This window comes from Populus trichocarpa, chromosome 17 (genome assembly GCF_000002775.5).
Source record: "Populus trichocarpa isolate Nisqually-1 chromosome 17, P.trichocarpa_v4.1, whole genome shotgun sequence".
Taxonomy (NCBI): Eukaryota; Viridiplantae; Streptophyta; class Magnoliopsida; order Malpighiales; family Salicaceae; genus Populus; species Populus trichocarpa.
This window is the reverse complement of record NC_037301.2, coordinates 14,752,897-14,767,000: the sequence shown is the minus strand read 5'-3', so window position 1 is coordinate 14,767,000 and position 14,104 is coordinate 14,752,897. Positions and strand designations below refer to the sequence as shown.

General features: G+C 33.2%; 2 protein-coding genes across 4 annotated transcripts; one reads left to right on the top strand and one right to left on the bottom strand.

The window, feature by feature from the left end:
• Positions 1 to 4,175: 4,175 nt before the first annotated feature.
• Positions 4,176 to 10,092, top strand: LOC18106448 (dnaJ protein ERDJ2A). The gene is made up of 11 exons (XM_006372310.3): positions 4,176 to 4,333; positions 4,464 to 4,688; positions 4,776 to 4,871; positions 4,988 to 5,108; positions 5,232 to 5,338; positions 5,444 to 5,661; positions 6,440 to 6,617; positions 6,710 to 6,829; positions 7,719 to 7,805; positions 8,495 to 8,602; positions 8,950 to 10,092. Exons 2-11 carry the CDS (start codon positions 4,503 to 4,505, stop codon positions 9,778 to 9,780), a joined length of 2,052 nt encoding a protein of 683 aa, XP_006372372.3. The 5' UTR covers positions 4,176 to 4,333; positions 4,464 to 4,502; the 3' UTR covers positions 9,781 to 10,092.
• A 479-nt stretch (positions 10,093 to 10,571) lies between these two features.
• LOC18106449 (pentatricopeptide repeat-containing protein At4g21190) lies at positions 10,572 to 13,640 on the bottom strand. Of its 3 annotated transcripts, XM_052448200.1 has the most exons (7): positions 13,476 to 13,640; positions 13,152 to 13,239; positions 12,952 to 13,050; positions 12,598 to 12,741; positions 12,271 to 12,483; positions 11,238 to 11,468; positions 10,572 to 11,180 (listed from the first exon to the last, which is right to left on the bottom strand). In XM_052448200.1, the coding sequence occupies exons 2-7, from the start codon at positions 13,236 to 13,238 to the stop codon at positions 10,944 to 10,946; spliced, it is 1,011 nt and encodes a 336-aa protein (XP_052304160.1). In that variant the 5' UTR covers position 13,239; positions 13,476 to 13,640; the 3' UTR covers positions 10,572 to 10,943. The 3 variants fall into 3 exon arrangements, with proteins under 3 accessions (XP_052304160.1, XP_024444358.1, XP_024444359.1); XM_024588590.2 differs by having other exon boundaries at positions 10,572 to 11,468; positions 13,476 to 13,639; XM_024588591.2 differs by having other exon boundaries at positions 10,572 to 11,468; positions 13,152 to 13,242; positions 13,476 to 13,630.
• Between the last annotated feature and the right edge of the window lie 464 nt (positions 13,641 to 14,104).

Below are 14,104 nucleotides of genomic sequence, written 5' to 3'. Positions count from 1 at the left end.
AAAAATGAATTTATCCAACTTTTTTTAGATTTTAGTTAAAATAAACTTTAGTCTCTTTAAGAAGCTAACATATAATTACTAATATTTTATATTGTGGTCAAACTTAACCTTTTCTTTTATCATTGGGTATTTGTTCTTGCCAGAAATATGTTCCAATTAAACATTTTACATTTAATATATTTTATCAGTAAATTAATCTCCCGTGTTACGTTGTAAACCAATCCAATTTTTTTTTCTTATTGAAAATATGATATTAGAACTAGGTTTCTGAAATCCTTGAACCCATGATTTTTCTCCTATATATTTTTCCCTTTTAAAAGTTTTTAAATCCTCTAGAAAAAAAAAACACACCGAATCATTCTTTCTTTGATATATTAAGAGAAATATATTGTATTTAAATGTGATTTTCTAGAGAAAAAAAAAGAGAGATTTGAAAAATATGTAACTTCTTGAAACAATGATTCGGTGTAGTTTTTTAAAAAAAACAACTCAAAAAAAGACCTGAATTAATTCAAACTAACACGCTAAATTCGCAACTTAAGTCATGAAATTAGGATAACCTCATAGAAAGAAAAATAAAGAAATTCATGAAGCTTAATTTTTAACAAACTTAATATTGAATGATAAAATTAAAAAAAAATTATAAGAAAAAAAGACTTAAAAAAAATTGATGTTAACCTAAGTTAACATTTCAAACTCGTGCCCTGAGTTGTGTGAACGGGGCCACCCCATTTAAAAATCATGAAGTTCAATTCTTAATCAACCAAATATTGAATAATAAAATTAAAAAAAAATAATTCTAAAAGTGGATCATAAACCAAAAATAGCAATAAAAAAATAATAATCAAATTTCACACAAAAATAAAATGATAGGATACAAAAGATAGCGGTGCTCAGACATTAGAGGAAGCCACACATGTTGACAAAGCGTGGTGGCTTTCCCCTATACATCGGCATGTGCAATGCATGCACCAATCAAGTTGTGTCATTCATCTTTTGTAATCCTTAGGATGTTTTTAAGTTTCGACATTAATCATTAAAGCTTTAATAATTTTATATTGATAAAATTAAATTTTATTTTATAAAAATAAGTATCAATTGGATGTCAAAATTCTTCCTCAACATCATCCCCATTTCTAGGCAACCCAAAAATATGTCAAGTATAATAATAAAAAAAATCAATGAGAAACGATTAAATTGAAAAAAAAATTAAAAGAAAAAAAGGGTTGAATCTCTCTCATACCCGTGCAATCCAATCCCTAATATTTGCAAGAAAAAGGGGGCTTTATACTTGTCCAATGTTCAGATTTGGTTCCATAACTTTAAGTATTTTAATTGTCATTTAATTTTTCTAAATCAAACATCAATTGAGAGTCGATTTTGTTTACCGATATCAAGTAACAAATGGCATATAAAATGTCTGATCTCTTTTAGTTTTTTCTTAATATTTATGTAAAGAACCCATTTCATCAACCTTTGAATTACACCATCAAGGATAACATATAAAGGATTTTATTTTTCTAAATATTTATTTCTAGTTTGCAGATTTAGCGAGGTAACCTTTTTTATTTTAATTTGACTCAATCTTTTTTATCATCTATTTTTTATCAAATAGTGAAAAAAATAGTTTTGAAAAAGAAATCATGTTATTAAACTTTATAGAGTACTTTAAATGGTTTATAAATTTGACATGTTTACCTAGGTTGACTTGGTTTACGAATTTGAGATTAAACTTTTATTTTTTTTCTCCTTTTTTCTAGTTAATTTTTTAATTTAATCCTTCAATATTGAGTTTACTTTAAATTAGAATTCATGATTATTTTTTTGTTTTGTTTTCTATAGTGTTATTGTAGTCTCAACTAAATGTCCCGGTATTAAATTGATGCTTAATTTTGTGATTATCTATTTTTGTTATCAAACAATTAAAGAGAGAATTGTTTTAAAATAACCAAGTTATTAATACCAGTAGAGTCCATGATATGATTTGCAATCTCAAACAAAAACTTCTTGATTTTTTGTTTTCGGTCCCTTAATTTGTTGTTGAAGTTGTCATATCAAATTTTTTTAAAAAATTAACCCATATTTTTATTAATTATTTGGGTTATCTTTAGACTTGTGAATCAATTAATTCACGTTAACTCTCATACAGTTTAATTTAAAACTCGAGTAAAACAACGAGTTGGGTCATGAGTTTTCATGTGTTTACCTATTTGGTCAGGTTAAATAACACCGCCAACAAATTTTTCATGACTTTGATATTTTTTTTATGTTTAAATTTTTTTTGGTCCAATCCACAACAAAGCTTACCCAAATAGGCTACTATAAGAAAATTTAAAGCATTGTAGTCAAAAACTGTAGTAATTCATAATGTTTTGCCTGTTTTTCCACTCTTAGAACAAACTCAATACCTAGTTCTTGAGGGTATTTCGTTCTTTTCATAGGGATCCTTTGGTCATTACCATATTGATTGGGGTAAATCGATCTTCCCATATCTTTTATACATAGTAAAATAACTTTATTACCCTAAGAATCATTTTTTTAAAGCTTTGTATTTTTAACTTTTTATGCATAATAAAATAACTAAATTATTTTTAAAAAGTAAACCTCATTCACTAGTGATTAAAGGCGTTTTGGTATTTTCACAATGAGTTTTTTTTTTATATAATCACGTTGGTGGAGGGTTTTATGGGGATTTCCATTTTTTATACATGGTAAGATTACTTAACTATCATCGATATCAAAATATTTAATTAGGTTGGTCATGGAGCTAGCGGGTTAACCTGACTTGATTCAAATTTTATTTTGTTTTGTTTTTTTTTTAATTTCATCATTCAATATTGAGTTGTTTAATAGTTAAGTTTTGTAATTTTATTCAATTCGCTTTTAGTAATAACTTTTTTAAAACTTTTATCGGCACGGATAATTATTTGATTAAACAAAAAAAATTATTTAAAGAAATAAAGTTACTAAATACAACTAAGTACACATCTTGTATTACAGGATCAAATATCTTAATTTTAGTTGTTTATTGATCAAACATTAATTTGTTTAATTAAATATATGTACAAGTATTTTGGTTTATAATTGAAAAATTTTTATATAAAAAAACATATTGAAGAACCCTATATATTTAATTTTTTTTTTAAATATTCAATCCGTAATAAAACATGAGAGAAAGAAGTAGATGATATACAATTCATGTGCAAACTTAAGAATAATCTTCACCGTACACCGATGGAGAAATTTTTAAGATTAGGATTCGAATTCCATTACATTACGATAAGTCAATAGTTGACCCATTTTATTGACGAATTTTCAATATGATAGTTAATATGTTGACTAACTGATTTCCACATTCGCTAACCAATTATTTTTTTATCCATATGTAGACATAAAGCAAAAGATACATAATACCAAACTTTCTCTAAATCATGCCTGAGTTGGTATTATAATAATTAGATTCATATTTATATTAAACTTTGGTGTTATATTTGCATATATTCTTTTTTGAATAAAATCTGTATAATACATGCAAATCAATCAATAATGTAATTAAAAAACACCAACTTCATTACCAAAAACAGAAACACTCCACTCACCATCCAAGACACCATGTGTAAATTACAAAGGATAAGTTACATTTTCACTTATATATTTTCAGTTCCCAAGTTCAAGGACTTCTCGATACCAACCTAAATTTTTGAAAACCTTTCTATTTGACCCTTGCTATCAAAAACAAATATTGAGCTCACTTTTGAATTATTTTATTTAATTTCAAAATGCAAGAGCATTTTTGTGAATGTGAGAATTTGGAGAAAAAATAGAAAAAAACATGAAAAAAGGCAAAATATAGAAAGAGTGAATTTCCGCAAAATTTCACAAGATATTCCTCAAAACTATTTAATTATTCTCAAAAACAATAAAATAATTCTTTATTTGATTTGATCATCCTCAATTTAATATTTTTTTCTTAAAAAATACTTTCTTTAATAGAAAAAATCCCCCTTTACCTAACACTATTTTCATTATTATTTTTTAAAATAAATAAAAAAGTATAAAACTACCAGAAGAACTGAATTATGACAATTTTAATCCTAAGACTACAAGTACCAATCAATCAACTTCATTAAACTACAAGGACTAAATTATAACTTACTCCCAAAACTAAAATTTCTCGATGGATAAAATGGTAAAACCACGCTCCGAAAACCTTTCCGTTACGTCTCTTCTCGGATCTCACAAAAATCATAAAAACCCAAACCCAAAAAATCCCTACCTCCCCGATCGCACGGACAAATCCGATCGCCGATCTCTCCTTCTCTCCGATTTTCCGGTACCAGAAAAAATCTCTCCTTCTCATCAATTCCTCTAAGATTTGAGTCAATTTTGATTAATTAGAACTTTATTTTTTTAATTAATTTTGATTTGATTATTTTTGATGACCTGAATATCTGTAAATTCAGGGTTCACAAGAAGGGAATTAATTAATTAATTAATTAATCATGGCGGCATCGGAAGAGAACAGTGCATTGTTTCCGATTTTTATCTTAACGATAATGGCAATACCTTTAGTGCCATACACAGTTATGAAGCTATGCCGAGCCGCCTCGAAGAAGAGTAAGAGTATTCACTGTAACTGCTCTGAGTGTGTGCGGTCTGGCAAGTATCGGAAATCTATATTTAAAAGGGTGAGTCAGTCAGTGAGTTAGTAAAGTTGTGTTTTTTTGTTCATTTTAGGGTTATTGTGTTGTAATTGCTGTTTGTTTTTTTGGCAGATTTCGAACTTTTCGACCTATAGTAACTTGACGTTGATATTGGTTTGGGCTGTCATGATATTTTTGGTTTATTACATTAAGAATATGAGTCGTGAGGTAATTGTTTGGAAATGAGAAGGTGTTGGTTATATGTTTTTTGTTGAGGTTTTAGTGATATTGGGGTTTTGTATGTTGGATTTGATGGGGGTTTTGTTTTTGTTTGTTTTGATTAGATTCAAGTTTTCGATCCGTATGCTATTCTGGGACTGGAGCCTGGTGCTTTGGATTCGGAAATAAAGAAGAATTATAGGAGACTCTCTATTCAGTACCATCCTGATAAAAATCCTGATCCAGGTTGATGGTGTTTTAGATTTTTCGGTTGTATTTGTTTTATCTTTGAACTGTCATGGAAGACGGGTTTTGAAGAGCAGCGTGGGTTTACTAACTGTATTCTTCTCATTTCTTTTACCTTTCCAGAGGCCAACAAGTATTTTGTAGAGTTCATTACGAAAGCTTATCAAGCTTTGACTGATCCAATATCGCGTGAGAATTATGAGAAATATGGTCATCCTGATGGTAGACAGGTGATGTTCTGCTGCGTCTGTAAGAAATAACACATATTTGCTTAAAAATGTTTTTCTTGAAATAATTCATTTTTTGAAACTAATGTTCATAAAAAATTCTTCCAGGGTTTCCAAATGGGCATAGCTCTTCCTCAATTTTTGCTTGATATTGATGGGGCATCTGGCGGAATACTTCTACTTTGGATTGTTGGGATATGTATACTCTTGCCATTGGTGATAGCTGTAATATATCTTTCAAGGTCGGCCAAATATACTGGAAATTATGTCATGCACCAAACTCTCTCTGCATACTATTACTTCATGAAACCGTCTTTGGCCCCAAGGTAATTATTAAATACAGACTAAGTAATTATTTGGAATTGTATGAGCAACTTTTCTTCTGTAAGCAAGAGCACATATACTCTTTTTTTTTTCTCTGAATTTTACTTGTGAAAATAGTATTCCAAACCATGACCTTATTGGAGTAAAATGGACTGATTCCTACCAACATGGTGCCAATTTAGTGGTGGTTCAATTCCGTGTAAAGTGTATTAAGTAGAAGTTATTGCCTTAGTATGGCATTTCACCAGCAATTCTATGTAAGCACAGCTGGTATCGCAAAGTTGCCCCAGCTTACCAATTTTAATGCCTTCTCTGAAGTTGGAATCCTAGGTGCTAGAATCAGTTGTTACTTTCAAATTTATTTTATCTAGAAATAAGAGAATAATCATAATCTCTGCTAGATTATGATGTCCAAGTGTCGCTTTTGTCAAATGTTTGGGAAATTTCTCCTCTTTCTGGAGCATCCAATGCATTTTACCCTTATCTGTAGAAATAGATGTTGGGCACAGACTTCAAGATGGTGTGAAGGGCATAATAAATACTTTTATTGCAGAGTACAATTTCAGTAAATATTTTGCTATTTTCATTATAACCATGCCAAAATACATAATTATTGCCTTTTTTTTTATTTCCCTTATTTTGGAGAATCCAGTTCTGATTCCCTTGTATCTGTAAATCTTCAGACACACATCTTTTTCCTTCCTAATATGATCTTTTGTACCTCTACATCTTTGGTTATCATGGTTGCTTATCATGTCATGTTATGACTTGACTATGCAGCAAAGTAATGGAAGTCTTCATTAAGGCTGCTGAATATATGGAATCTCCAGTTCGCAGGACTGATGATGAACCTCTTCATAAGCTGTTTATGTCTGTCAGGAGTGAATTGAATCTGGACCTCAAGAACATCAAGCAAGAGCAGGCTAAGTTTTGGAAGCAGCATCCTGCATTAGTTAAGGTAGCTTGATTGTTAGATTGTGCAACAATGAGCAATCCTAGCACTGAATTCTTATGAAGTTAATACAGTTATTAATCTTCATTTCTGTTCAGACAGAGCTGTTAATTCAGGCCCAGTTAACACGCAAATCAGCAGACTTGCCACCAACTTTGTTGGGAGATTTCAGACGCGTTCTAGAACTCGCACCTCGTCTTCTTGAAGAATTGATGAAGGTGGTCTTACATTCTGTGTTCATTCTTCAAGTTGATTTTGAAACTGAAAAATGAAGGATTATTCTGTTGGGTCATTAATAAATGTGATACATAAACCATTTGCATGTCTTACGTAGCTCAAAACCTTTGCTTTGCACAAGGCAAGAAGTGGTATTAAGTGCAGACTGCCGAGTGGTTCCACACAAAGCAGAATAAAGCTTTCATTGTAATTTGGAAACCATTTGAACCACAATCTTGGCATATTTGTGAAGTTGTCATTGGAAAGTTTGTCTCTAATGGAACTTGAATGGGCCTGCCTTCTTTGGTACTTGTTTTTTTATAGGTAATGAATGTTTCCCAGTAAGATATTTGTCTTCCATGCTTCACGGTTGAAGATAAGCACACTTCTCAATGTCATATAGAGTAATAAATAGATAGTCGACTGTATGTGTGTGTCTGAGGGATTACCTTTTTGTTGAATTACTTAGATACAGTTGTACGAGAAATTCACGTGAAAAGTAGATGAGAAATATCAGAAACACAGTTTCTGTGATTATATCCAAGGATGCTGGTCTGGTGTCCTTTAAGGATGACTCCTTGAAGGATGATTATATTAACATCACTTATATTACTTGGTAATGTTTATTTGTCTCCTACTGAAATGACAAATTGCTAAGAAAGGTGTTATTACCTTGTGAAGTTACATTGGCCAAAGTAGAAGAGATGAAGTGGAGTCATTTGCTTCTCTTTCACTCTTTGTTACCTTTTCAAATGCAGTAGCTTATGTGTCATTCTGCTGTCATTTTCCACCGATAAGTGTTTCTTTTCATGCTGTAAGCCATTCAATAAGTAAATTACTAAAGTCTAATTCTTTACCTACTGAAATACTAATTCTTTTCTCTCTATTCAGATGGCAGTCATACCACGCACTTCTCAGGGACTTGGATGGCTGAGACCTGCAACCGGGGTTGTTGAGCTCTCTCAATGCATTATTCAGGTGTTGATTTTACCCTATTTACTGGTTATGGTTATAGATAATTGAAGCCTAGAGAAACTTTTTACAAATATCACAGATAAAAAGTCGATAATCTACATTTCACTAGTTATTAGACTTTAATGGTTTCCACAACAGTGATTTTAGTTCTTTTATGTCTGGTATTCATAGAAATGAAAACTTGTCAGTGCTAGAGCCTGCTATTTCTCATCACGCATTGTTGATTTCCTCAAATTCTCTATTCTTCTTTTGATGCAAATGTTCTCCATCCTCTCTGAATATTTTAACATACATGGTTGCATAATTATTTTTTCAGTTTCCAGTAATACATAAATTTTGATAGTTGTATTGTCAGTGCACTAGTCCCTGCTATCTTCAATTTGGCTGTCCCTATTGTGTTTCTTCTGTTTTATGCTCATTTCAGGATTTAAGTAGTGAGGTTTTGGAATCTAGTTACGCTTGACTTGGGAAACCTGTTTGGCTGTCTTCTCTCATCTATTTGAAAACCTGATTGCTTTTTCGCTCTGCTGTATACATATTTGCAAGGAATCATGAATAGTTTGTATTCTCCGGTTCCCATATTTGCTAACCACTGCCATATGATGGTAACCTGTGCTGGATGATTCAAATGCTTTCTTCTATTCTACTGATAATTGATGATTGACATGATTCATTGGTTAACTGTGATACAGGCTGTTCCTCTCACTGCGAGGAAGGCAACAGGTGGATCCACTGAAGGTGCACCCTTTTTGCAGCTGCCTCATTTTAGTGAGTCTGTTATCAAGAAGATAGCACGCAAGGTAGGTGGAAAAATTATATGTCATATTTGGAATACAATAATTCAATGAGCCTTTTGCGAGCTGTGAATGTGAACACTTCATTTTCTTGCTGCCCATGAGTTCAGAAACTAAATTAGTATACAGCCTATGAAGCATTAGTCCTTCATACTTATCTATTTCTGCCTGTGTGGTTTAATAACAAATATATGCTTGATACACTGACATCATTTTTTGGTTCCTAGACAAATATCATTTCTCTCTGGTCCAGATGAAGAATTTTCTCCCTTCAAATTGACAATAATCTTTTATTTTCTTTAGTTTGGTCTCCTGTTTTCTTCTTGTTCATGAGTTTTGCTTTCTGATTGCAGAAGGTGAGAACATTTGAGGATTTCCGTGACATGACTCTCCAAGAACGTGCAGAGTTGCTTGAGCAAGTAGCTGGATTTTCCTCTGATCAAGTAAAAGATGTTGAGATGGTATTGGGAATGATGCCTTCTGTAACAGTCGAGGTTAGATGTGAGACTGAAGGTGAAGAGGGCATACAAGAGGGTGACATTGTTACCATACAAGCTTGGATAACACTCAAACGTGCTAATGGTCTAGTGGGTGCACTTCCCCATGCACCCAACTTCCCATTTCACAAGGAAGAAAATTTCTGGTTTCTGCTTGCTGACCCCGTCTCAAATAATGTTTGGTTTTCCCAGAAGGTCAATTTTATGGATGAAGCTTCAGCTATAATTGCTGCTTCCAAGGCAATTGAAGATACAATGGAGGGTTCAGGAGCTAGTGTTAAAGAGACTAGTGCAGCAGTTAGAGAAGCAGTTCAGAAGGTGCGGAGCGGCTCTAGGTTAGTGATGGGCAAGTTCCCTGCCCCAGCAGAGGGGAACTACAATTTGACATGTTACTGCTTGTGCGACTCTTGGATTGGCTGTGACATGAAGACGAATTTGAAGGTTAAAATTCTGAAACGAACACGGGCTGGGTCTCGGGGTGGTTTGGTAACTGAAGAGGGACCCAATGCGGAGGATGGAATTGAAGAGGAAGAGGAGGATGAAGAAGAATACGATGATGATTACGAGAGTGAGTACAGTGAAGATGAGGAAGACAAAAAGGATACGAAGAAGAAGGGCCCTGCTGCCAATGGCAAAGTGCATAAAAAAGACTCGAGCTCAGAAGGTTCAGGTTCAGATGAGGAATGAAATATGTTGTTCTGATTGTCAATGAATAAAATTAACCATTTTTTTTCTCTTATAAATTATATCGTGGAATAACTTGAGCAACTACGGTAGTGATGGTATCTGTCTACCTTCTAGCTTGGCGACAGAATGCTTCCATATTTTTGATACCACACACTGAGTTACAGACTGATTTTAGCCCATTTAAGTTTTTTGTTTCTTCGGTGATCATATTTTGTGCTTGTATGGAAAAACAATATCTGGGCCGAGGATGTCATTGTATGTGACAATTAGAGGTGGTAATTTCTAGCTGGTTGCTCAACTCCACTTTGGGAATATCAGTGTTCTCCCTCTCTTGGGCATGCAAATCTTAACCCTACTTATCTTTTAGTTACTATCTCAAGATGGATAGAAAATATGCTTAGGATCGAAGGGTAGTTGCTCTCTTGGAAGAAAAAAAAAACACAAACAATGATTTCTGAAGGAACATGTTTTTACGTAATTTTTGTTTTGAAAATAGAAGTAATCATTTTATAAATACTCTAGAGATGTGTTTTTTAATTAAACATGTTTTATATGTATTTGTCATTTTTATCTCGGAATACTAATTAAACACACTGGTCTTTGAAGTTTAAAGATTTTATCGGTTGGATATATAAAAAAAATCCCACTTCTCAAGCACAAATTCTTGAAATTTACCCTTTTAGTTGGTCTTATTGAAAGGAGTTAGGTGGTTGTATTAGTCACTAAATGACTTGCAGAGTGCCCTTTGATGGCAACAAGACAATGAAAAGAAAAAATGAGAAAGGGGCAAGTGAATATCAATATTCTTTGCATTTTCACGAACTGTTATGCAACTAGAATACAGGGAATCCATTCTATTTTGAAGATGCTTCCATATTTTGATGTGTAGAATCATTTCATCTTTCTCTATCACTACCCTTTCTCTCTTCCATTTTCCCGGAGTAACTTCGGTTCCAGAAGAGTAACTTGCACACTAGCCATTCTGATTGATCCATACAAGAAACACAATGGCAATGGCACATGCCAGGACCTTGAATTGCAACCATCCAGGAACGGGTTATCTGATGGGCTTGGACATGTTTCTTGGATTATGGCCCTGAAGTCTTCGAGCAGCACTACCGTCTGTTCTTTCAGTATCGCGACCGTCAGTTGTTCAAATGAATCTAACTGGAATTGCTGACACCTGAAGGTTGATTATGCTCCCAATGCAATCGATCCTGATTTTGACACTCAGAGAGAGAACTGTTAGCTTCAACACTAAAATCATTGGAACTTAAATTGGTTTCCACGCCGACTTCATTCGCATCTATGCGAATGCCTACTTCACTCTCATCATGGAAAGCCTCCTCATCCTCACTTGCAACATCATTGATGCCATCCAATTTATTGTCATGGGAAGCCTCCTCATCCCCACTTGCAACATCATTAATGCCATCTAATTCATCATCATGGGAAGCCTCCTCATCCCCACTTGCAACACTGTTAACATCACCAGCTTCATTGTCATTCTTTGCTCGAACCCTGACACGCTTCCCTTTGATGTATCGGTAAATCCATTTCGGTGGTGGATATTTTTTCTTTAATTTTTCATACTTGTCCATCATACCCAATCTCTGGAAGACATTTCCCACCATGTTGACAATTGAAACACTTGGGCGGAGACCTAGCTCCTCCATATCAGCAAATATCTGCAAGAATGAGAGATCAAATTAATATACCAAAGTAATTCAGGTATTCCAATATGAACTACTATCTGGTTAGTGCCATATAACATTGTTTCCAAAAGCAAGACAAGGATATCCATCATCCGCATCATATTCAGGGTCATTAAAAGATCATGTTGATTGAAATTTTCTAATTGAAACAATAAGGAGAACAAAACATAAATGGAGGGATTAATTCAAATATTAATCTGAAAAGTTACTGCTAATCATGTGCCTCACAAGAGAGGATTGTACTAGTCATTAGCATAGAATCTGGCATAATGTGGCTAACTGACACACTATTCCCTTGTAGTTACCAAAACCATCCAATCATCAGGTTGAAACCTATGGGATACAAGAATATATCCACAGACACTGGCAAGCAACTTAATTCAACCATGAGAAGTCAAAATGCTTGTATTGCAATAGTTCAGTTTATCTCTAAAACTGTGGCATCACTACTATAACATAACTGGATTAGATAGAATGAGATAGGACCGGATTATAAGACTTGATCCTAGTCAACCTGTAGAATCTTTGGGCTACTGCTCAGTGAGAGTACATCACCGAATCCTGGTGTTATGAATAGATTTATGATCTGATTAATTGATAGATATCACTATACACAATACATACGATGTCTGTGGGGTGTCATAAAATCAACTTCCATGTCTTCACTGTAACAGAACACGACACATAGAGACTTTCTGCTCTATAAAACCTAGTCATTAATTCTACAAAAAAAACTAAAAGTTGCAGGAAAAAGGAAGATGGCATGCAACAATACCTCAAATATCTGGTCATGCATGTCCCTTTTGTAATATATAGAAATCATTTTATCAAACATCATTCGAGGCGTGCCTTCCAAGTACTGTGAAAATAATTTTGTCCAAAGCTCTTCAACTTCATCAAGTCTTCCATCCTCAGCTAAAGCATTCATTAATGTGAAATAAGTTCCCATTGTCCTTCCTTGCCCTTTGCTTAACATCCACTTGGTGACCTACAATCCAATATTTTCTTTAGCCGATAAACCAAGACACCCATTCCCATAGATAGCCACAGAAGGAAATGTGAACAAAAAGAAAGAAAAAATTGGTCCCCAATACGGCAATACCTGAATTATCCTCTTCCATTCTTGTTGCTCCTCCAGAGCTCTTAATGCTTTCTTAACTGCAATTAGTGGGAACTCCAATTCCCAAGCAACAAAGGAATCAAGAGCCCCGTACACTTCCTCCTTGACATTAGACAATCCCTTTATCTACATAACCACAACCCAAAATCAATTGGCATCTCAATATTGCAAAACATAGTCCCATTCCACTAATTCCTTAGTGCTTCAAAACTACATTCTAACATGTTTCTCAACCTTGAAAACAATGCCTGAAATTCCAAATCCTTGTCCAACAAAAAGACAATTTGTCCCAAATCAAACACAAGGAGTACCAAAAAACAAGAAAAAAAAACCTACACAATCAACAAGCTTTGCTGATTTTGAGATAGTCCCAATTCTCCTTTTTGTTTTCCAAACTCGCGGATATCTTGGTCGTGGACCTTTAGCAGCACAAACCTATAAAATTCATCAACAAATCCAAATAATTACTAAATAACACAAAAACACCATTTCCCATCGTAAACAATTCAGTTCAAACAAGAAAAAAAAAGCTTTACCACAACACAGCTTTTGGTATTCCTGGTAGTATCAAAGGACTGAAATCTATTTGGAATTAGTGGCAACGAATATCTTAAACAAAGCATCCTGCTTTAAACACAAAAAAATGAACTGATTAGCTCATAACACAACTAGTTCTTCCAGACCCAGATACCATTTTTGTTCTAGTTAAGGTTTATGTAGTAAAGTTCTGAAATTTCTAACACTAACTATATGAAACAAACCCATGAGCACAGTTACAAATGTAATGTGTTTGTTTGTTTTCAAATTTTAGACTTTCTCAGCAAACAAAAAGAATTAAAATCAGAGAGAGAGGAAGTTACCGGGCAGAAGTTGAAGAAGGAGAAGCTGTAATGGAGAGAGTGTGAGTGTCAGACTGGAAAACTTGTTATGTTGATTTTCTTTTCTTTTCCCTCTTATTTCTCGCTTTTTATTTCTTTCTAGCAGCCAAACACAAGATGGATAGATAGACAAATGGATAGATATTTCATATTTCCTTATTTGCACGCAACAAAACGGTGCATTCCATCTAGATAAAGGATTCCCTACAACCAGCTCTAGAGCTTCCTCTTTGTGCTGATTTGATGCGAAAGCCTTCATTTGATATGATCAACACAAATTATTTCCCATGTTGATAACATAAACTGGATTTTATTAGCCCTAATTTTATGGTCCTAACTCCTAATATGAATTATTTATATATTTGATTAAATGATAAGTAAATTTATTGTTTTTTAAAAATTAACTTAATAAATGAGTTTACTTTATCATATAAGATTCAAATCATAAAAAATGTAAAAAATATAGTTTTTTTATGAATATAATAGAATAATTATAAATGATTTATTTAAAATGTGATTTGAAGAATTTAATTTTAGTAAGTCAAAACTAACTCGAAAATTAACCATAATAAATGAAATTAATTAATATAATAAGAGTTGTTGAAATATAT